The sequence below is a fragment of the Dermochelys coriacea genome, chromosome 6 (assembly GCF_009764565.3).
Source record: "Dermochelys coriacea isolate rDerCor1 chromosome 6, rDerCor1.pri.v4, whole genome shotgun sequence".
Lineage (NCBI taxonomy): Eukaryota > Metazoa > Chordata > Testudines > Dermochelyidae > Dermochelys > Dermochelys coriacea.
The window spans coordinates 82,844,854-82,868,293 of NC_050073.1; the positions used below are offsets into that span (position 1 = coordinate 82,844,854).

Here is a 23,440-nt window from a genome sequence, read left to right on the forward strand (position 1 = left end):
TTGTGTGTAATATTTTGAAAGTAGGTAATAATAGTATTTACCTTTTCCACACTAAATCAGCTTCTTAGAAGGTTATATGTTCAGGGCTGATTTTTCACTTCCTAGTGGTGGAGAATAAAATTGTGTGTATGTCAAAGGGAGTGGGAGTTTGAAGAAAGCAGGGGTGCTGAGTCCAGAACTTAGTACTGTATTTTAGCTGTAATTAGCAAGTGTCTCCCATAAAACTTATTGCAGGAATAGTTAAGGACTATGATTAACTCAATTCAGAGCCAAGATAGCTGACTACAGTAGATTTTATTCAGTGCCTCCCTGCCAAAAAAGAACCCAGAAAAAATAAGGTGTGTTATATCTTTTCAATTATGAAAGCGTTTAATTTTCTATTGGTTATATGCAGACAATCCTCAACTCCCATCACCACTCCCGTCATAAATTATGATGATTACTGAGGTCCTGTAGGCCTCTTATCTTCTGGCACCTGAATAGTGAGAAAAAAAACTTTACAGAATGCAGAACTGAAAATATTACCAGGCTTGAAAGATGACTCTCTTAAGAAGTGGTGGTGGTGGGATGTGTCTGCCTGGAGGGGCTGTGGATTGTAATATGCCGTGGAATCAAGTGATGCATATTAGGGTGTTATGTCTGTCTGGTTTTTACTTTCAGAACAAAAAAAATGTGTTTGTTAAGAAAAAAAAACATATTGCTTTAAATTGCAAAACTTTTCACCTTGTAGCATACAACTGTAAGGTGTATGAGTTTGTTTTCAGAGGCGTAGCACAAATACAATAATAAAAATGACCTCTCTCTGGCAACTGCATCTCAGCTATTTCCAACAGTTGGATCCTGTGCACTTATTCAGGCCCTGAAATTCACTGCGAGAACACTTAGCTACTGGAACTGAGTGTTTCAGAAGATTTTGTTTCTGAAGAAAACTTCCTGTCTGTATCAGTCTAGTTTCAGCACAATGTGTCCTTTATACTTTTACATGTGTGTATAGTAGCTTCTATTTATAGCCCTGTGCAAATGTTCTTCATCCAGTCCTTACTTTAAAAACAAGTTAGCATTTTCCACAAAATCATTTACCCAGCGAACTCTTGATTAAATGACTGTTAACCCTAAGAGACTAGTAGGACAATCAACATGCTTTTTCAATCACCGTTCTTTCTTGTATTCCCCCCCCCCCTTTTTTTTCCACCAGGGAGTCTCGCTGTGGGTCAGAGCTTTGCTTTCTAAAGCAATTAAGTCATATTTTCAAAAGGAATATTAGATTAAAAATACATCATGCTTAAAGTATAATGTAAAACGTCTGAAAACTGGAAGAAAATATTTAGTGCTTGTCTACAGATTCTATCACCTACCATCTACTCTGAATGCATTCTGTATCTTTCAGCATGTCCAGCTCTCATGATTGCAAATAGGCCTGTTTTCAAATGGAAATAGGACTTCCAAACTGATTATGTGTATTGAATCGGAATCACTCACTAGATCCTCTTGTTTAAAATGTATTGAAAAAAGGATGATGGCTGCAGACCTCTGTATCCAGCTCCTTTTCATCTCAGGGAGGTCGATCTATTTTGCAACTTTTTGCCATTTGAGAATGTTTCAGCTAGATAATTGCTTGATTATTGTATAAGGGCAGTACGCTGTCACACAAATACCCCCAACCCACCTCCCCCACTACCAACTCATAGACCCCTTCAACTACCCTCCTCAACCTTAGCCCCCCCCCAACACCGCCACCCATCCAGCACCACCCTCAATCTCCCCAACACCGACACACACTCATCACACCTTCAGCTACCACCACCACCCATCTGCCACAACACACCAGTTCCACTGCCACCCCTAACGTCCCCAGCGCCATCACAAACACACAGGCTGCACCCCGACCGCACAACGGCCACACAAATGCGGACTCCACCACAATAGCTCCAGCACCCCACCACCTCCGCCCCAGTCCTCCCCCAAACAAACTCGCAAACACACACTATTCTGTCATCCCTTCCCCTAAACTCCACACACACACAGAATGCGGTGCCCAGCTTTTCAGCGCCTGGGGTCTGCTTCTCGACCTACGTTACTCTACATTATTTCAGGACAACACACACACGCGTGTGTGAGAGAGAATGAGCCATTGCTCACACACTGAATATTGACGATGGTTTCCATTCGAAGGATCCCTCCAGTGATACGCGGTGGCAGCTTTCAGACAAGTTGTATTTTCCAAAGAATAACCAATTAAAATACAGAACGATTACAAGATTGAAAATAGCTGGAATTGGCAGAAAGTATTCAATTCACAGTAATCTAAATGCCTTGTGCATGTAATAGATATTTTAACACACACACCCCCCACTACCACCCACACAAATTCAGAAACAAGACACTTTGTATCACACACAATATGTAACTATACTATAAATATAAAATTATTCACGTTCTGATATGAAGCGATAGAGGCCACGCCTAGGTCCTAATTTTTAACAAAAATCTCAAGCATATTCATTTTTAAAGTGTGGTTTTCTTTTACAGGACAGAAATACACGGCAAGGCGTAAGTAAGTAGTTATAAGATAAAGCGCACGTAGCAAACTCCTGGTAGGACCTTTGAGTCTTATTAGCTGTCTGGATAGAATTAAAATAGCTAGAAACGGGCCAGGTTGTGTGGTTTTACTCACGCACCTAATCCCACTTGGTTAAATTGGATTACTTCCGTGAGTCAAACCAGCGGGATTTAGACAGGGCTGTATTGTTATCAATGTACCTGAGCACATTTTAGTCCCATGAAAAGGTATTCAAATCGAAACATTTGTCAGCTATTAACATTTAACAGGCGACCGTGCTGGGGTAGTTGTAACCTGCCCACATTGCTTCAACAGAATAATTCACGCACGTTTTTTTAGGAGGCACAGCTGGTGTGTTCATTCTGGGTGTACCACTTCCTTCTTTTTTTAGCACACTAGCTAGGAAAGGGAAAGTCTGTTCAGTTAATGAGCGGTGTTCTTCATAAACCTTTCTCTCTATAACTTCAGTACTAAGCAATTGTTGTATGTATTGGGCCATATACTTTTGATTACATTAGCCATAAGCATACTTAAATATGATACCATGTTATTAGCCATAAATAATACAAAGCATCACAATTAGAAGAAATTATTAATTGGATTTAGGGTTAGCATTTGCATTTGAGTAAAACAAATGATTAGTTTGGTGTTTTTAATCTCTTTCTCTCCCCTTCTCTCCCCCTCCCCCCATGACCATATAGCTATATATGATAAGCAGTAAAAGAAGCTCTCAATTTATACTTTGGGATTTTCCATTGTAGTACCTGCAACAGTCCCGTCTAGAATTATTGGGGTTTTTTTCCGTACTGCATAAATAATTAAACAAATAAACAGATAAACAAACAAATTAAATTAACGAGCGAAGCACCTTACATACAAAACTCCTTTGTTATTTATTTTAAGGCTACGTGTAGATCACAACAAATTGAACTTCATTGAAAATTGTTAGCACCCACTACTCCTGAAATCTGCCTGATCACTACATTAAATGAGCAGAGACTTTTTCAGAAGAATTATTTCTCAATTTAGTGAAATTATAAATGACCATTTTTAACCGACTCCTACTTCCACTGAAGTAAATTACAAAACTCCCCTGGGTTTAAATGGGAGCAAAATCAGGCCCTCTATTACATAATGAGGGATACGTTTTTAAAACATATAGAAAACTTTGGCATACCATGTTTTAGCTGATTTTGAAGGTCTTACATTTTATGCTCCATTTTGTTTTTATTTGGGAGATAAACCTCAGAAAAAGATTACCTGTCAGGAGAAATGGAGTCAATTTGTTCTAAACACACACCCAGTATTGAGGTGTTTTAAGGATAACCCTTTTTAAAAATATAAAAATGTTCTTAGGAGCTAGAAATGACGAAATAATTTTAACAGATAGTTTAAATAATTAGCAATATATGTTGGGGGGAAGAGGAGAAAAACGGAAACAAAAACAAACCCCCATCTCCACTTAACTATTCAGTTTTGTTTCAATGTAACATTTTCTTCAACTGAGCCTGCTTGGGTTCTGAGTGGTCCACAGATAAATCAGCTTGTCAGAGCCGCATCTATATAGGCTGTGCCTAATATATATATATATTTGAATGTCGATGTTAAATAGTTGTTTTTTCTTTCTTTCAATAAGATAAACTGATGCAGAAAAAGGAGAGAGCTAAGGTGGCTATATTGTATTACTATCATGATAGATTGTATTCTCTGTTTTAATAACAGTAATAAATATCTTAAGAAATCGGCATGTTGGGAGTAAATGATCAAAACAAAAATGGACACAAAAGTATATTATTTATAAGTGCTTCTGAGAAACAAAAAAAGTTTGCCAAACAAAAGCACCGAGAGAAACTCCAAAAGAGCGGCGTCCTGGAGTTACATTATTAGGTCACTAACAAACTGAAATGAACTCAGCCACTTCAGCTGCACCTTTAATATGAAACAGAAAAGTTTGTTCCTTCAAAGTTCCCAGGTGTGCGCATGTTTGGATGCTTAGGGAAAATTCACTTCCTCCGAGATCTCACTTTTTTTAGTTTTCTGCATTGAAACTATGTTGTCTTATATCAGAGGGCTAGCCATGTTAGTCTGGATCTGTAAAAGCGGCAAAGAGTCCTGTGGCACCTTTTTGACTAACAGACGTATTGGAGCATGAGCTTTCCTGGGCGAATACAAGTCGACATGCATCCGACGAATTCACCCACGAAAGCTTACGCTCCAATACGTCTGTTAGTCTATAAGGTGCCACGGGATTCTTTGCCGCTTTATGTTGTCTTAATCTCTTATATAGACATTTTCTGAATATCTAATCAATTAAGTGCTTCCCCGAGAAACACTTTAAAGAACCATTGCAATGATAAAGCAATGTATGGAAAGATATTAGCAGTTCTGATCAATCGAATACAAGAAAACTTTTAAGTGTAGCAAGATCATTATGTAAATTCATTTTCTAGGGAGATGCAACCCACACATGGATTAAAAATCTCATGAATAGCCCCAGTGTGTTTATCAAATATTTTTAAAAAGTATATTAATCATTTTCACATCTTGTTCATGTGAGATATGGACATAAGTATTAAAACGGCTTAAATATTATTAATTACATTGTAAATATTTTTAAAAATTAAACATACTACTTTAGAGAAGTTTATATATGGCAACTCAGGTCAATGAAGTCATACTCATAAAACTGGTTTTCATATCTTTGCTATTATTATAAAAATAATCAAGTTTTTTTTAAAAAAAAACCCGAACCTTTAAATCTAAGCTTGAATCTCACAACTAACTTTTTCCATTTTAGGTTTTCGAAGCAGTTTTCTGCATGCTCAGTTACTTTAAGCATTAAAATTATTTTAATTTAATTTTATGACAACACATCTTACTCACTTTCTTTATCCGAAATTGAGCAGAAGCCTTAGAGAAAAAGACATAATATATAAAGCTTTGACCTTACCTGATCCCTAATGTGCTTGCAGCCAGAGACAACCAGATCTCATTTCGTGTTAATCATCAATTTGCTATAGAAGACAGTATTTCTATCTTTGTAACCATTTGATACATATATACAATATTACCATTTACTTGTTAGGGGAGGGGGCAGTTTCGATGGGAATCATAAGAGGAACAGCTGGTCAGATAGAAAGATAGTGTCAACTTTGCGCCAAACATTGCCATGAAAGGATTGAAATTCTTCAGGAGCCATTCAGTGTTTACCTCCAAGTTCCCTTTGTAAAAGCAGTCGCCATGAGTAGTTAGAATAGAGCTCGCTTCCCAGCGAGGCCCTTTTACCCGCTGTCTGCAATAAAACTGCTAATATACTTTTTTCTGTGACAACTTCCCTTGGTGTCATTTTAGAACTGTCTCAGATTACATTGTTTGGGACCTGCACTTTAAACAACTAACTGTATTAGGATACTGAACTGCCTTTTGAACTAAAATGCAGGCAATACACATCTAGATTAGCATCCCGATTGGTTTTCTCGTGTGTATAATAATTATCCCTGCACTGCTTCTTATTCTGACTTCAGGGAACAGAAATATCATCTTGGCTCAGACCCCAAGATTGGAGATCCTTCTGATTGTATATCTTTCCGAGACTTCTCAGCTACTGGTGATAAAAGGACGTTGGTTTGAAACAAAAATGTGTTCATACCGAATAGCAAATATGGCGAAGCCCTAATTTTTTTTCTCCAGCCTGCTGTGCCACTACATCCACACACTTCATGGCACTCAAGCATGAACTCCTGTTTACAGCAGGGAAAAAAATGCCCTCAGCAAATCTCGTACATCTATAGGCAGTGCCAGGGGGGAGCGGAAGGAGGAAACAGCCATTCTTTATTAGATCTCTTTAGCTACAAAATATCTATATGGTATCCGGGGTCTGATTTCTATATGTGATCGGAGACATTTGGAAATGTATTTCTCTTCCATCACTTCAAAGATTTTAATCACTGTTCTAGCTCTTCCCCCTCACCCCTTCCCCCCGCCTTTTTAACTTCCCATTATTCGAGTTCTGCATTGATTAACAAGCGACTGAAAATCAGTGGCACGGGAAGAGGCAAGGGTTTACATAGTAGCATATATTTTAATTTAGGAAAGCTATACAGTGGGTAAATTCCCGCGAGTCTGCTCAAGGGAAATTTTAGATTAAAATGTTTTTAAAAGTCATTGGAATATCTTGATCGTAATGGAAGACATAACTGGCTGTACAAAGAAGTCTATGATAAAAGGCTAATAATACGGTGTCATAAAAAAAAACCTCTATAAATTTGTTAAAGAGGCAGTTTGTTTGCATTTCTCCTGATTGATATGTAAATACAGTTTGAATTGTGTTTGCTTGGTCTCTAGTGCTTTATAAAGAGATGAATTCACCTTTCTGTGGAACAAGTAAACAGACTTTAAACTAAGCCGACATCAGACAAAGTGGAAACGAGTTTATTTAATCGAAACTAAATTTAGTTTAAGAAAGATAAGCCAGTGTACATAATAATCCATTACAGTAATTACACCCACCACCAAATATGTGTTTATGGGGTTGTCTAGATACAATAAAATTCATTTATTGCCCAAAGTCTATTATGTTAAGTCGCTAGTTGGTTCCACACTAAACATGCCAACTTTATTTCTCCGTTCCATGAAAATAGTTCTCGGATTTTCCAATTATTCCTAGAGTTTGAAAATTACCAATTTTTGGAAGGATTCTAAAATAAATCCCAAGAAAGGGGAAATGTCGATTTAAGCATAGCATTTCACACCTTTCGTGTGTATTTTAAAATTGGGAGAGAGGAACTAGACCTACTAAAAAATGTATTCGCAAAAAGAAAAGGAGTACTTGTGGCACCTTAGAGACTAACAAATTTGAGACTAACAAATTTGTTAGTCTCTAAGGTGCCACAAGTACTCCTTTTCTTTTTGCGAATACAGACTAACATGGCTGCTACTCTGAAACCTAAAAAAATGTATAGCATTAAACACGCACGGATCTCTCCCTTGGACCAGGACCTAAGAACAGAAGTTTCACACTTCAAAGAAATTCCAACCAATTTTCCCGTGGAGTTCTATTTTAAATGACAGCACCGAACGCTTTGTTTAGGCTCTCTGAATGCTAGCTTTGACCTATAGTTATAAATTTGAAATAAATATTCTTAATAGAATAGAATATTAATAAATATTCTTAATAGAGAAAAAAGTAACGTTAAAATATGTTCTATCCCATTTGATAATATTCCTCTATCAACCTAGGGAATACTATAAACATGGAGAGGCTTGAAATTCCCGCTGATACACGTGATGTCCTCCAGTTTAACAGAAGGATCCGATAATCTTTTTACTCTATTTCCTTTTTCTTATCCAAGCTCCCTGAGTAACATTAGGGTAACTAAGATGATAAAGCCCTCCGGCGCTGCTACAAAAACTGTAGATTTGTTTGTTTCTACTCCTTTCTCGCTAACTCCTTTCTCGCTCCTTCTCAAATAACAGGCACTGGGTTCGTGATTCTTCAGGATTTCAGAGATCTTTGAATTGTGAGATGTATTTCAGCGTTTTAATTCAAAAATCGGAGGGAAAACTACAACTAAGCAGTGGATTTTTGGAGGAAATTAGGGTCTGGGGTCCTTGTTGGGATAGGTTAACACTGAGCACTTTGGATTTTCAGTTACACTCACAAAAGGGATAATGTTGGGCCAGAAAGCTTGTGAATTTAATGTATTTGTTGATTGTCCAGTTAAAAACTATTTCACAATATCTACTTTGTCTATTTACACCGAAGTTAACACGTACCTCTCTTGAATCCCTATAGTGTTTACATCACTAACACATGCACATCTGTTTCTCAGCTACACACATACCCCCCCCCCCCTTCACCTGTTTCTTTACAGCCTAGTCCAGTCACCGAAGCAAAAGCAATCTGCGTTAAAACGAAATGTGTCTGCAGTAAAGTAGTTCCCTGGCTGTTTTGTAAGCATGAAAGCTGCAGGACAAACTGAAGTGATGCGTTTGCGCCTGTGTGTATATATAATGAAATACATTTTTATAAAGAAAGTTAATTCAAACTACACGCTGGACTCAATAAACTATCATTTTATTTTGATTATAAATAAGGTGACTGTACTTTCCTTAAAATACAAGTACATAATAAAACCTGGTAGAAATGATCTTTGTACAAGTTATTAAAACTGGACACGCCTTAAAACGGTTGCATTTGCTAGCTTGTCAGTGGGTTCCTCATTAGTTTGTTTCTAATGCCCTCAGACAGTTAACTTTTCTTAAATGCCTTTTGGAATTTCAGTGACTACTTCTGGAATACTTTCCTTTCTCTATGAATAACTGTCTGCTGTGGGCTCCCTCCCCTGATATCTGGCTAATCAATTCGGACTCTATTCCTTCATTAGATAAAGCAGGAATATAGTTATCACGTATATTTGCTTATCACTTCTCCAGACCATGGGCCTGATCCTGCTTCCCATTGAAACCAATTGGCCGAACTCCCCATTTATTTCAATGGGAGCAAGATTTGGGCCTTTTTGCTTTTAGTATCAGTATTTATTAGCATCCCCATTTGTTTTCGGGTGTGGGGAGAGAGACCTACAGGGAAAGCAAAGGGAAATAATAATAATAAAAAGAATATTTGTAATGTGTATAATTTATTAGAAGCTTCTTAGGAACTATATTTAAGCCAAATATCTACATAAGTTTACAACAGAAAGAGGAGACGTGCGGAAATAACAAACTGCCAAAGGATTTACACGGATCGTTCAATGTCCATAAAAAAGGTCGGGTGTGTGTTTTGGTTTGATTTGGTTGATTGTATTTTTTTTCTTTACAACAAAATATACAGGTTACTAAAAACTATGGGTTTTGTCCAACTTTTGACAGCATTATACAGCTACAGGTTCACATCAAAAGTAAGGGAAGAAAAAAATGCCAAGCTGTGACGAATCAATATCTCCATCCGCGGGCTCTGGCGGCTGGGCTGGGGGAGTAGAAAGGGGCCTTTCCTTTTCTCTGGGTGACACTAATGTTTTTTTTTGGGGGGGGAAGCTTACCCCTCCCCTCCGAAAATCTCTATATTTACATGCAAGGTCTATTCGCTGGCAAAGTGTACATTTGAAATCCAAGCCTTCAGACCATGACCACTCATGGGCTCCATTCTGCAACTGCTCCATGATTTTTTTTATTATTATTAAATACTCATTTAACAATCTAAAAGTCACTCTCTGTCTCTCTCTGTTAGGGGTTCCTCAAAGAACCGCTCGTTAAAAATAAAAATAAAAAAAATAGTTTGAACAGGAAAGAGATTTGTGTGACTGGGCGCATCTGAGCTTTCTTTAAAAAAAAAAATCCTTTCACCAGGTCCTACCGTAGAGCAAGGTAGAGCAAGACATGGCGGTGCCATAGTCAGAACTAGAAGAGTTTAAGTGAGACAAACTGGAGACCTGGCTCTGGAGAGACGAAGGGCTGGCTGAGTGCTGTCCCAGGTCTGGAGACTGCCCTGCACTGTTTGGCTGGTGGTTCTGATGCTGTCCAAGGCTGTTGCCGTTGGTAGCCACTGTGATTGCTGCCGCTGCCTGCTGCTGATGGGTCTGGATAGCTGCCGTCGGTGTGTTGGAGCCGGCTTGACATGGCTTGCCATCCTTTACAAGCACGGGCACCGCCACTCTTCTGGGAGACTGCTGCTGTTGGCAGGAGCTGTTGTCCTGTTGCATCTGCTGCTGCGCGGCTTTGTCTTTGGCCTGGCGTTTCATCTTGTAGCGGTGGTTCTGAAACCAGATTTTGACCTGAGTCGGAGTGAGATGGATCATGCTGGCTAAATGCTCTCTCTCCGGAGCCGAGAGGTATTTCTGCTGCTTGAAACGTCTCTCCAGCTCGTAAACCTGGGCCTGGGAGAAAAGGACCCTGCGTTTCCTCCGTGGAGTGCTCTGGAGCGGTGCCATGCTCTTGCTAACGTCTCCCAGCGAGCTCAAGCTCCCCATGCCGCCCATGTTCATTCCAGAAGACGGCCCCATAAAGCGGGATACTAAAATCAAGAAGATCACACATTTTAAACAGCACGGTTAGCGGCATGGGACTGCCTGGGCGAGCCACGCTTTTCGAATATTGACTCCAAAGCCAAGATCCTCTCCCCGATTAATAATCACCTTCCCAGTCAAAATCTATTCGAACCCCACCTAAGCCGGTTGCTCTGCACCACCGAGCCAGGCAGGGCTGTAGACCGCTGCACGCCGGGTCACTAGCAGGGAAACAGTTTGATAACGATTTACGCTTCTTCCCCCCCCCCCACCCCCGTGCTATTTCAAACACTTAGGGGTCATACGGAGCAAAACCTTCACCAATAACTGAGTATGTGCAAACACGGACTATCCGAGAGCTGGAACATAGCGAAAGAGAACAAAACAAAAGCAGTGCTAGGAACATACAATAGCTAGTGCAAGGTTCCACCTTTAAACGGGTCTCACACCCCTTTCGAACCACTCTCCGTAAGAAGGAAACATCTCGCTCCGTATAGCCTTATTAAAGGAATACACGCGAGTTCCCCCTTCCACCACCTTCTGTGTTAAGCAGGCATGTGGGGGACTGAGACACGACAGGTCAGTAAGTAGCTTGATGTGCCCATTTAGTTGCGAATTATTCTGAATTTAGGTTGGAAGGCGTCTGAATTTATTTAAACGAGTCCCTTGCTCTGATGACAATGTTTGCTGCGTTTCCGTTGTCTGTCGCCCTTATCTGCACGGTTGTTTATTGCAGGAGGGTTGGGGAGAGGGACCCCCACCCCCAGGACACAACCATCCAAATGTTTCCTCGCCTACGGTGAAATCGCTCCCATCGTGGGGCATTTTCCCCATAGGTTCTCCTTCGGCAATGGAGCGCTGGCTCCCTGGGACCAGACAACACCTTCAGTCTCAGCGAAGCAACCCACAAGCCGGGGGTGAAATGGAAAGCGAGAGACAGGGGATACCGAGAAAGAGCTAAAACAGGACAGGAACCTGGGAAGCCGGGGGGAATACCGATCGTATAAATCCTAGACAGCCCTGCCGCGATCCAGCTCTTTGGGCTGACCTGGTTTCGACTTCAAGCCACTTTCCCCCCTTGTATTTCGCCCCCACCCCTCTCCCAAACCCACACTGTACCGCAACTGACAGGGTTTCTCCAAGACGCTCATTGGAAAGGCTTCCTCCCAGAGCTATGGATAAAGTTTTCCCCGCTGGCTACGGGGCTCACTTACTTGTAGAGAAGCGGGGGTCCGGGTTGGCCCCGTACCATCCTGTGGCTGAAGCACTGTTCCGCATGGTCTCCTGGTAAGGTGGAAGCTCGCCCATGTTGCCTAGGTTGCCGTTGCAGTAGCCCCCCATAGTGGCATGGGAGAGTTGGGGGACGCCTGCCGCTGTCATATGGTAGGCAGCAGTCACTGCCCCGTTGTGGCCCATGGGGTGCTGCTGCATTGCTGGCTGAGAAACCTGAGACTGCCTGTAGGCTGCCAAGGGAGCCCCCAAGTTGCTACCCTCCATGCCCACTTTCTTGTAGCTTTCCTCCAAGGGACTCAAGATGTCAGACACTGAGAAAGGAGTCGTATGCTTTGGGCTCATCGACATGATTCGGCGGCTGGAAAAAAAAGGGGGAAGGGGAGGCCAATCTTTTTTGCCAAATATTCTGGTGTTGCCTTAACGCCGATCTTGTTGGATGTACACGTAACCGAGTGGACGAAGTCCGCCTTAATTGGATTGAGTGGAGGCTCAGGGCTGCCTTTCGTTTGTTTTAGCCAGACGCCAGGTTTTAGGCTGCCACCAGAGGCGGGGCATAGGCACTAAAGCAACAAGACAATAGAAGCCTACATCTTGCCCAAGATAATTAGCTTACATGCTGATGACAAGGTAAACACCTTTAAGTTTTACTTGTCAGGATTTTTAATGTATTTTTTTTTAAAGACCCCGTGAGCACAAGTAATTTTATTTTATTTTTCTGGGGTGGCAGCATTATGGGTGGGGAATTTCATGTCATTTGTAAAGACAAATTTGCTGTTAAAGAGAAATGATTTACAATTCTATTCCGACGCCTAACATTATAGCCTCAGCCTTTGTGAGGGATGGTTAGAGAGAGTTTAACATTATGGAACAAAGGGATTTATTTCCCCTCGCTCCGTCCACCCCTCCTTCTCCACTAAGTTCGATTTTAAAGAAACATTGAAGGGAGAAATCGCTCCTAGAATAGTTTGAGGAGCTAACGTTCATATTTGAGGCACCGTTTCCAGCACTGAGCATTGCACAATTCCAAGAGTCCTAGAGATGCCCAAAAGATTGTCTGGTAGAAAGGCAGTGAACAGCACCTACATTTTAACAACGTTGCAGAGGAGGTTTCTCTATAGCATATATTATAATAAGTCTTCAAATGCAACGCCACGGTCAGCGTCTGGTTCTTGTACATTAAATCATCAGATCGTTTTGCCTAGCTTTTACTTTGAAGAGAGATGGAAGCTTGCTTGCAAATATGTAAAGTAATAATAGGTGACAGATTGTTGAAAAATATCTTAAAACAAAATGTCATTTGTCATTTTCTAGTAGGAGCAATGTCAGAGGCTTCCTATGGCACCGCTAAAGATGGTTTCTAAGGTTATTTATGAATCAAGGAAGTTAGGGATGGAAAAGATCTATTTGGTCGTCTGGTCCATCATCCTGCCAATGAAGGTTTGGTTCCCTGAATTTTGTGATATTTTGCCCAGTCGAGTTTTAAGTAAATGTAGAGTCCATTCATATTAATACATATATATATTTCTAATAGTTAATGTGACTCAAATTATTGCCAAGACTTTGAAGGAATCTTCCAACTTTTACAGTAACTACAAATAACACATATCAGTGTCTCTCCTGAACGCAACGAAAAACCTTCCATGAATTTTAACATACTGGCCCAAAGGATTGGGAACTAATTTAATAAAGGGATTATCTGAATATTAAAAAAATTGCAGCAAAAGGTGCAGTTAACCTAGTGACTTTAAAGCATCAAATAACTATTTAATAATTGCACTTGTAAATATGTTTGTCCTCTGCTTGTTCCTGCTTAAAAATGCAAAAGTGCACTTGCTACCCGGGAATAACTAAATATCTTTGTCTAAAGAGGCAGCATAAATGGCCAGTCGCTTTGTGACTGTGCTTGATATTGGACATAAGGATCATTTTACTTCAATTGGGAGGCTCTCATTCAGTAGGCAAGAAACGATTTAGGAGAAAGTAGGTTCCCGTATGAGAATTAACACCCTTCAAGTATAAGCCTGCGCCTTGATTATACTTTAGAGCTCTGCAAGAGGTGAGCTTTTCCACACAAATATAATCGGTGGAACTTTTTTTCAATCAGGCCCCCAGTTCCTCTGCATCAGTTCAACTGCCTCTTTAGGCACCAGGTTATCTCCAGCCTTAATACCGAAAAGGGGATTTGTTGTGAGTCTGTTGTGTCGCCTATAGCACATCTTAATCAGGGAAGGACTTTTGGTTAGAAATGCGTCTGCTTTGGAGACTGACGTCCTGTTTTCATGTCTTTCGCTCGTCTTTCTAATTAGGTGGAACTTTTCCTTCATTGGCTTTGCCAAGGGATAATTGCATTAATCTGTCATTTTTTACACATTTATTTCAATGCTTTCGTTGATGAGAATATTCGGTTAAAAATTCGAAGCTTTTTTGCGGATTTTCCACATAAATCTCGTGCGTATTTTATTACGTTAGCAAAGGAACAGGACATAAAAGTATACGGAAAAATACAAATTCTGCAGCACAAGCAGGCAAGAAAAATATATTTTTGAAAGGAGCTTACATTACATTATACCTAATTCCAAAACCACTCAATTATTAATCTCGGTTTAATTATTGCAAAAAGTTATTGTTGGTAGTAGGGAAAAGGGATGTTTTCTATTCAGGATATTAGCTATGCATATGACACGTCTAAAAATCCTCCGTATTTTGCCTTTCCTACGAAATATCACTGGCACCTGTATCTTTCTGAGTAATGTCTAATTGCCCGTTTAATATAGCGCGTGCTTCCTATCTGATGCTAATTCTGTACATTCACTAGAGTAGTGGGTCTTGGTGCAGATGTGCCTTTTTAATGTGTTGAAATTATTTCCTTTTCAAAACTTTTGTGGTTAATCATTCTTATTTGTCCACCTGTTCGAACGAATGCATATCAAATGGCCTCCAAATATTCCTCAATTAGATTAACCCGATCAGTGTGGAGGTGGATTGTGCTGGATCCTGGAAAGGAAAGTTGATGTGATTGTTATATTTGTCCTGCGTCTCTGATATGTATGAAGGTAAAACTCGCTTTTTGTCATTGTAATTTAGCTTACACACACACACACACGGATTGTTTATTGCAAATCATATGACTCGCACGCACATTTTAGCAAAATGAGTTATGCTAGTGGTATGCTATCACTGAGCCACCCAAGTTAATTACAGCAGGTAGTTCAGTCTCCTATGCAACTAGCAGGAAAGTTTGTTTTTTGTTTTTAACCCGCCTTTCCGACCTTGTTTCGGGAGAGCTGCCTTCAGAGCAATTGAAGTCCAGCCTTTCCGAACTCCCTGGTTTGATCCTACCTAACTGCCTGGGAGCTGTGTGTTCTTTTACCTGGTGAGGCTGTCTACTAAAGCGCTTGAGTTAAAAGGAAATGCTAAGGAGGAGGAGGAAGAAGAAGACAGATGAACTGCATTTCGCCTGTTGGAAGCATATCCACGAGAATGCTACTGTCTGCACCCTATGTCTGCACAATGCTTTATTCTCTTCTCTGCGGCTACACGGAAGGCTCTTTAATAGCTTTTGACCCCACACAATCCGTTTGATAACACTCAGGATGTGGAAGAATGGAAGACTTCGTCAATCAAATGGTGCCAATCCCAATGGAAACGGTGCCACCATAACCACAGCGCCTTTCCTCATCAGCTGGATTGCGGGGGCTGGGAACTCAAGGAGCAGCTTTTTAAAGTGTGCCCAGAAATTTAACAGTGTCTTTTTAAATGCGTGCTAGCATGCCTCCCCAATGGGAATCAGATGAGCTAGTCTAGGCAAAGTCAACCCAGAGGCTAGAGAAAGCAGAATTTCCATACATTTCTCTGCATGGGAAGGGGAAAGATTTCTGCGCGTTTCGCCGTCTGATTTAACAGATTTAACTTTGTTTGATGTCAAATCAAGAAGGGTGTATTTCACGTTTTTTAACATTTAAAACACAAATGTATCGCTCTGCAGATGTTTTTCATGTGCAAGCGGAGCCAAGGTAGAAACAGCGAAAACTAAGGAGCCGATTCAGCAAAGCACTCGTTTCAATGGGACTTCTCTCGTGCTCAAAATTAAGCATGTGCTCAAATGCTTTGGTGGATCAGGCTCAAACGAGTACCACACTTACAACAAAAGGGTGTCGAACAATTTCCAGACAGGGTGCTTGTTTCTTCACAACGGGTTTTGAAATCATAACTTGAAAAAGCCAAAGGCGCCTCTTTAAGTCCCAGCTGTGTAGGCTCCACAAAATTGCTGGCTGGGTAAGGTCGGTACAATTTACCCTGTGATTTACAAAGCACCAGACACACCTTATCCAATTTCCCGACCTGTTAGCGAACGATAGATGTCAGTGTCTTACGTGCACGCCGTCTGCGAAGTTTCCATTGCCTTTGGGAGGGAGGAAAGGCGCTTTACGTTTTTCAGTTAGAGCGAGTTTCATTACTTAGACGTGGTTAACTTTGGTGGGATAGTCCCAAGGCAATGCACGAGCAAGTAGAACAGTGAGTTTTGCCTTATAGGTAACATTCAAAAGAAGAATAAAAAACAATTACTCTTAGAACATGCAGAGGGGGTGGAAATCCGAAACCACTGCCGACATAAGGCGCTGTGCAGTGTAATGGAATGTTACCTTATCGATATACGGATCATTACAACGTAGTGTTTACCTTTCACGCTAATAATGTAGTGCCATTAAACGAGCGTTGTTTAGTTTAAAAGAGTTAATAACAAAGGTAAGATTCAGACCCAGTCTTTAGAGGCGACTTCTTATTAATATATTGCCTGCTCATTGAATAACCCGCTTCTCCTCCCACAGCCCAGATGTCTGAGCAAATTAAATATGGACAGCAGAAACAAAAGAAACCGTAATAGAGCGCTTTAAACAGTCTAGCTGAACACTGCTAGAACACTTTAACACACGTTGCAGTCAGCTACTCCTGAAGGGTAAGATGAGCGGGTGTCCGGGTAAGTAAAGGTTATTTTCCACAAACACACCTTGTAAATACTCCCTTGAAATCTATTGCCCTGGTGGGAGGAACTGTCGGTAGGAATCATCGGAAAAACCTACATCTTTCCCTCTGTCGAAGATGCTCACTCCACTGGTTACTTCAATGGGACCTGAGAAAGTCTGGTGGGTTGAAGTGAATGAGTCCAAATTTCCCCGGTTTTGAGTTCTTAGGAAATGAAAAGGAAACCCTCACTTCATCGTCTCAGGAGCTGAGGCTGTGTATGAAAATGAGCCTTTTTGAGCCGGGACTCTATAGTGCCTCTTGGGTGCAGGTCCCGAAGGTAACCTGGGGCTTTCCAAGAGCTGCTCTGGCCAAACGGAGAGTCCCCTTTGGCCCCAGGCTGCAGGCTCATCTTGCACCGCGCTCTCGGTGATTGGTACAGAAGTCCATGAGCTCCCCACCTCGGCCTCGTAACGCTTATCCTATAATAAAGTGCCCATCCTCTGCCCCAAAGCCCATGGCTTTGACTCCTCTCCTGCTATGTCATCTGCCCAGAGACCGCTGTAAGGGACCATTATTTTATGCTGAGGGGAACATTTATAGGCGAGAGTCTCCTCTGTTCTAGGACAGATTTGGCCAGGGTGCTGGTGCCGCATTGCTGTGTGTGTTAGGGATTGTCCCCGGGAGACACTGACCTCCCCTTTATCTAAAATGCACTTTGCTGAGAGGGGGAGAACTTCAGGCAATGAGGGGGAAGGGAGAAATGCCAACCCAGAATCAGGGGCTGAGTGGAAGCCCCTTGCAGTCTGGACAGATCAGTTGTGTATGGATAGCTTTGGCACATTAGGATCCGAGGGGGATTATTACCCTAGGGGAGGGGGCTGTTGCCAGCATTTGTGAAGGATTTTATTTAAAAAAACAACACCACTATATTTAAGACTCATCTCAGAAAAAAAAAATCAGTATTTCCCCCAATCTTACAACTGTCACCCTAAGCTATTTCCACGCTAATCATTACAAATGCTAGCAATTCTGGGGAGCCATCCTGCAGCCCCTAGTCTGGAGTAGCATATAGCGTGAGCAGAGAGTGAAGGAGAGTCGGCCCCCCTGCCCCCAGCCGAACAGTAATGTTAATTAGATTTGTTAGGCCACTAAACATTTTAGAGCCGCGGTGGATTAAAACTCTGGGGTACAAAACCTCCCAGGCCCGCTGGGACAAAGCTCCCAAATGGATTATGTTTCAGCAGTTAGGTTTAGGATGAAAACCAAGGGAGAAAGTTGCCAATAGGTATATATTTGCTTTTAGAAGTGGGTGAATGAAAGACAGAAGGCGCAGGACCAAAATGATTTACTTGTGTATTTGTGTGTCTGTTTTTGGGTTACAGTTCTCCACTGATTTTAATTAAGTCTGTGAATATGAAGGGCAGTGGGGGAGGGGGAAAAGAGACCTTGCCCGTTTGACTGTTTCCCCCCCCCCAAGACTCAGAGGCTAAACTTATTCGCCTTGCTCCGGCAAATAGTCCTATTGGTTACATATAATGTGAGCAGGTTTTGATTTTATAATTTAAAAATATATTTTCTTCTCTTCAGTTACCGAAAGTATTTGACTTCAAATAGAATTACCTTTAAAAACTAGACAATACGTTCTGCATTTATTGTACGGATGCTGAGGTTGAAAAGTCTGTATATTAACAGAAAGTGCCTTCTTTGTACCCCCAATAACACCTATTTAAAACGGAAAGAATGAAGACAATCCGATGTCTGTTGTCCCTGGGCGCTGTACAGTTTCCGCTTCGCACTTTACTCAGCTGGGACAACGCAAACTACTTCTTATTTTCAGTCAGATGTCACTGTTCACTATTATTTGTGTGTTGTGCTAATTTCGCTCCCCAGCTGGCATGCACTAGCTGGCTGCTGCAATGGCTGGGTGGCAGGCACTCTCAGAAACGGGAATGTTTGATCATTCAGAAAAATCTCTTTCCATTGACATTTTGTAATCCGATAATAGGAATATTTCTATTGATTTGTGGTTGCGGAACGTGATTTTTTTTTTTTTTTTGGTAACACAAGCTAAAACGGAGACCCAATTAGACCTGCCAATGTTCCTTCAAACACATGTCGTTTAGGTATTGTGATCCACCCTCAGAGCTGTTACCTTCTGACTTATTATCACACTGAACTCCTTGCTTTGCTTCAAAGAACGCTTCTAGCTAAAGCATTAATTACATATATCAGATCTGCCACTCCCCACCAATCTACACGGATCCCCTGCGAAACTTGTCATCTCAAACGAAAAGAGTGCTGGAGCCGAGTAAAGGACTCATTCACTGTTGCCGTGTTATAATTTCCTTCTGAACAATCAAGCAAAAGATCTCTAGTAATTTGCCCTGAATTCTTCCCTGCCATCCCCAGCAAAGAGTTCCTTGGGCTATGATCCTCAGGGAGCTTTAATTCAGAAGGAAAGCTCAGAGATCTCCCGTTGCGCCCTTGTATCTGAAAGTAGTTTTTGTGGTAAGCACAGTCATGTTAAGGAGGGACGGTGCATTTGTGCTCAAGAGGATTCAATGCGATTTGGAGGATGCTGGGATTTTCCGACCTGCGCAGAGAAAGATGTAGTAGGACTATCTGCTTCCCTCGGACGCTTCGAATTGATGCAACAGCCTCTACTGGCCACCGTGAGAACCGCCTCATTCCGGAGACAGGAAGGCAGAGGCCTAGCTTGACCGTTAGGCAAATACATTTCATTGCATAGATGCTGGAACTAGGGGGTACTGCGGTACACTCTGGCTTGAAGTGATTTCCATTATATACAGGATTTACAGTTTGGTTCAATGGCTCTCAGCACCCCCACCAGAAAAATTGTTGCAGCGCCCCTGTTTCATTGAGGATGATTTTTTATTTAAATTCTCCTTAAACAAATTGTGGCTCAAGATAAAAACCGTGAAGCAATTTTGACCAGTTCTTATGTATCATGATAATAGTCTACACTCTGCATTGCTTCATCTGGATATTTCTCCAGATCTATAGGAAAGGATTAGCTCCTTTTAATTTGGTTGGCCTTCATTTTCTATTTTCAACTCTTCTTCATTCAAATAGCTCAGTTTCCAAACCAAAGATAAGTCTTTTCCTCCCCTGAAAAATATCGGGTACATAAAAATCTGGTCTTTTCCTCCCCTGAAAAATATCAGGGATCAAGAGAAGGAGGAGGTTGTTAATCTATGACCATTTATACTTTTTTTCCAATGTTCATTTCCGCAAACCAGTAAAATATTCTCAAAATGTGCTCTTGATAAATCCATGTGGCAAAAATATACTGTTTAAAACCTCTTCTACCTAGGAGTGGATTTCCTTGCTTTCCCTTTAGTTCCCACCATGACATGATAGAATGCATCTCCCCCTCCCTAAGTGGCAGGCCTTATAGCACTTTTCACAGTAGTCCTTACCAGTGGGATAAGGCTTGATAAGGAATGAGACCTCCCTGAGTCACTGCCCATCCCCACTGAGTTGGCAATGTGGGCCAGTATGCGGCGGGCTTATTACTCAAGTGAGAATTAATACAAAAAAGGCTTTTTTGTTTAGTTTTCCTGTTTCAAAAATATCATGTTTGAATGTACATATGATATAATCAGAGACAGCCATATGCTAGGATCTTCTGCTGTTCAGTTAATGGTGAAGTGGGAGCTGGTGGTCTCATGGGCAAACAGGCAATTTCAGAGACCCAGAAGGTCTTTTGGGGAAGCTTCAGAGGTCCTCTTTCACTTGAAGAGGTCCTCTCTCCTGGAAAGATTATGCCCTTGCTCTTGCTAGAAGAACTGGTGGGTACTGTTCAAAACTTATGTAAAGTGCTTCCTTAAAAGGAAGCCGTTTGCAGTGTCCAGCAAGAATGAAATGGTTTTGGTTCTACTACCTGGCCCCTAAACAATGCTACATATTCTTGAGAGCCATCTCCTGGCACATTTTCTGTTAACTGACTGTTGATGTATAGAGAAAGACACAACACTCTGGTAACAAATAAATTCCTCTTTATAGAAGTTCAACTGCTTGTACACTAATGGCCCTGTTTTTAAATCCCAGTGTTCCAAGGGGTTTATACCATACAATATATTTTCAAGGTTATTCTTCTATTGATATGTGATGAGATCATATGGCTAATTAAATAATGCTAATGGGACCTACATGTGGTCAAATCTCTGCAAGCTTATATGAGAGCAGAACCTCTTTAGTCTATACTATAAATATAGGTGGGTAAATTCTAAAATATGACCCTTCCAGCTCCTCTCACGAGTACCCTGTAATAGGGATCTACTCTAGGGGTAATATGGTGGCCATGTTTCTCTGTTACTCTGCGTGTCCTCCAACATCCTAGCACAAGCATTGACATTTTCCAGCTGTCTGATATTCAGTTAATCAGAGAAAATTTGTAAAGTGGTTGCATGACCCAAATATACTGGATCTGCTGGATTGTTGTTCCTGTCAGATAAGAAATTCCTGAAATTTGAAGGACAGGCCTGCTCCCAAAGTAGGTTATTTGTAGTAGTTCGTCTTGTCCCCTCTTAATCTCCCTTCTTAGTAAATCAAGTAATGTTAAGCAGTAACCTCTTAACATTGTGTAATCTTGGTATGAGCTCATTTCCGTGAGTTCTTCTCCCTGTGGGCAACTTCGAAACACCCTACTATAGAGGCATTTTATGATTAGTTTTAGATTCTCTGTGGAAGACTGTCCTGAAGGTTGATTTTCTGCTAAGTCACTAGGTATAGCTTTTTCCTGCTTATATGTCTCAGAAGTTTAATACATTGAGATTGTTATATATTATATTCTATATTGTAGAATTTTTAGAAAGATCTCACCTCTCTCTCCAAATACCACCCTTGCTTTGTTTTCTCATTTAAAACAGGAAATTCATTGCATAAGCAATATTAGCATGACTCATGCTGAGTAAAAAATAAATGTTAAATACTGACTTGGGGGGCCAGTGGGATTGTTTTAGTGTTTGAGGAGAGCATGATGATGGAGTCATGAATTCCAGAATTATGATGTTTTATTTAAAAAATGTCCATGACGTTTGACATTTTTAGAGTTTCATTGTGCTAGTAGTGAGGGAGGGAATAGATGGCATAATGGAATGGATGCCAGTCTGATGAACTTTGATTAGAAATCCTGGGTAGAGTTTTAGGGTGCAGAGCAGACAATGTCTACAAAGAAAGCAACTCCTTCTGTGGGGTTTTAGTAGAATAAAGATTTAAATCTAAAATCACTGGTAGACTTTGGCTTCTTTGTGCATATTCAAAGGCAGAAAACAGCCATAAACCTGGCTTAACTGGCTGATAAACCTGGGTTTACAGCTGCTTTGCATTGTCAAAGTGGTGCAAAGTAGTCTAGAGTGTTTTGGTGAATCTGCCGTTTCATGTCTTAATTTATCTCCTGTTGTCTTCTCTATCTCATACCACAAGGACATCACTTCTCACAGATGGAGAGTCTGGAGAGGAAGGAGTGCGGGAATGTGGTCAGACTCAAAGATTTGGACAGGTGGAATCAGACTGGAGCTCTGCACAATAGACCTCCAAGGCTGTACTTGGCAACTAGCTGAAAGAAAAGAAGAGATGGCAATTTTCATAATTTTTGCCACACTTTCAGTGACTTGTGACACTGTTACCCTAGTTCCTCTACATTATTCAAAATTTACCATGAAAATAGGGAGAGAAGAGATCAAAGATAATATAGGAGGAAGTAAAAACAGAAAATCCAGGCAGTAGAGACACAAGAACAGAAAGAAAAAGAAAATTTATTCCATGAGACACAGTGCCTCTTAATGGCCTCTGACAAGAAACACTGCCACCAGGAATGAAGGCGTTGGAGAATGACAAAAGTGGTGGGAGAAAATCAACTGATTTGACCTAAGGTAAGGGGTAAAAGTGGGATGCTGTCCTGCTTCAACATATCTCTGAAATGAACCCTGTTCTCTTTTCTCCTGTTTCTATACATAAACTGAACTAGCATCTCCTTTCCTCTTGGTCTTTGTGGTCACACTAGTATCCACCCTTGTTCCTCTGTTTATTCCATTGTCTCTGCCCACTTTGTTCTTCTCTCTGTCCTTTTTTCTTCATCCTTTACATCTCCATGTTCTGTTTTTCCTTCGTCCCTCTTTTCTATTCTCTTCTAACCTCTTTCCCTTCCTCTTTGTCCCTTTCTGTGGTTTGTGTTAGTCCCATCTGCTCCATTCTCCGTTGTTTTTCTCTTCCACAGATTTTCTGCCTCTTCATAGTTGGTACTGCCTTCTCCCCTGCCCCTGTTGAATCTTCTCCCTTTCTCCTTTCCTGATCACTCTCTCAATTAGCTGGTTGCAGGCCAACTCTGTGAGCATCCAGCACCTGCAGCATTATGAAATTGGCATATATTACATTACAGTGTTAGTGTGACATTGCACTTGGAGCCTTTAGGTTTGAATAAATTAGAAATTCAGTGGTTGCAAATCCAGTGAACTGAACCAACTAGTTCTGATTTCCTGAAACAGTGCTGGTAGGTTTAGCTACATTCCACTCATATAGGTAGGTAGGTACTAGTCATAAGCAAAAATACATATGCCATTTAACTAGCTGTGGCCTTCAGTTTTTTTTACCAGTATCTTGTAATATAGTTATACACATTATATTCATCCGCCTGGGGGCCCATCCTACAATAGCA

General features: G+C 41.0%; 1 protein-coding gene and 1 long non-coding RNA gene across 2 annotated transcripts in view; one reads left to right on the forward strand and one right to left on the reverse strand.

Annotated features, from left to right (window-relative positions):
* Window positions 1-6,970: 6,970 nt before the first annotated feature.
* On the reverse strand, window positions 6,971-12,295 carry NKX2-1 (NK2 homeobox 1). The gene is made up of 2 exons (XM_038404649.2): window positions 11,778-12,295; window positions 6,971-10,571 (listed from the first exon to the last, which is right to left on the reverse strand). Exons 1-2 carry the CDS (start codon window positions 12,142-12,144, stop codon window positions 9,901-9,903), a joined length of 1,038 nt encoding a protein of 345 aa, XP_038260577.1. The 5' UTR covers window positions 12,145-12,295; the 3' UTR covers window positions 6,971-9,900.
* Window positions 12,296-23,440, forward strand: part of LOC119856718 — a 42,245-nt gene continuing 31,100 nt past the window's right edge. The window contains exons 1-2 of the long non-coding RNA XR_005293417.2: window positions 12,296-12,423; window positions 22,210-22,658. This is a non-coding gene — a long non-coding RNA (uncharacterized LOC119856718). The remainder of the gene's footprint in view (window positions 12,424-22,209; window positions 22,659-23,440) is intronic.

What these genes read in the sequence shown, in the direction of transcription:
- NKX2-1 (XM_038404649.2), bottom strand. Translation starts at nt 12,144, where the DNA reads ATGTCGATGAGCCCAAAGCATACGACTCCTTTCTCAGTGTCTGACATC. An exon ending in GGACCCCCGCTTCTCTACAA is followed by an intron (nt 10,572 to 11,777) that starts GTAAGTGAGCCC and finishes TCTTGATTTTAG; the next exon opens with TATCCCGCTTTATGGGGCCG.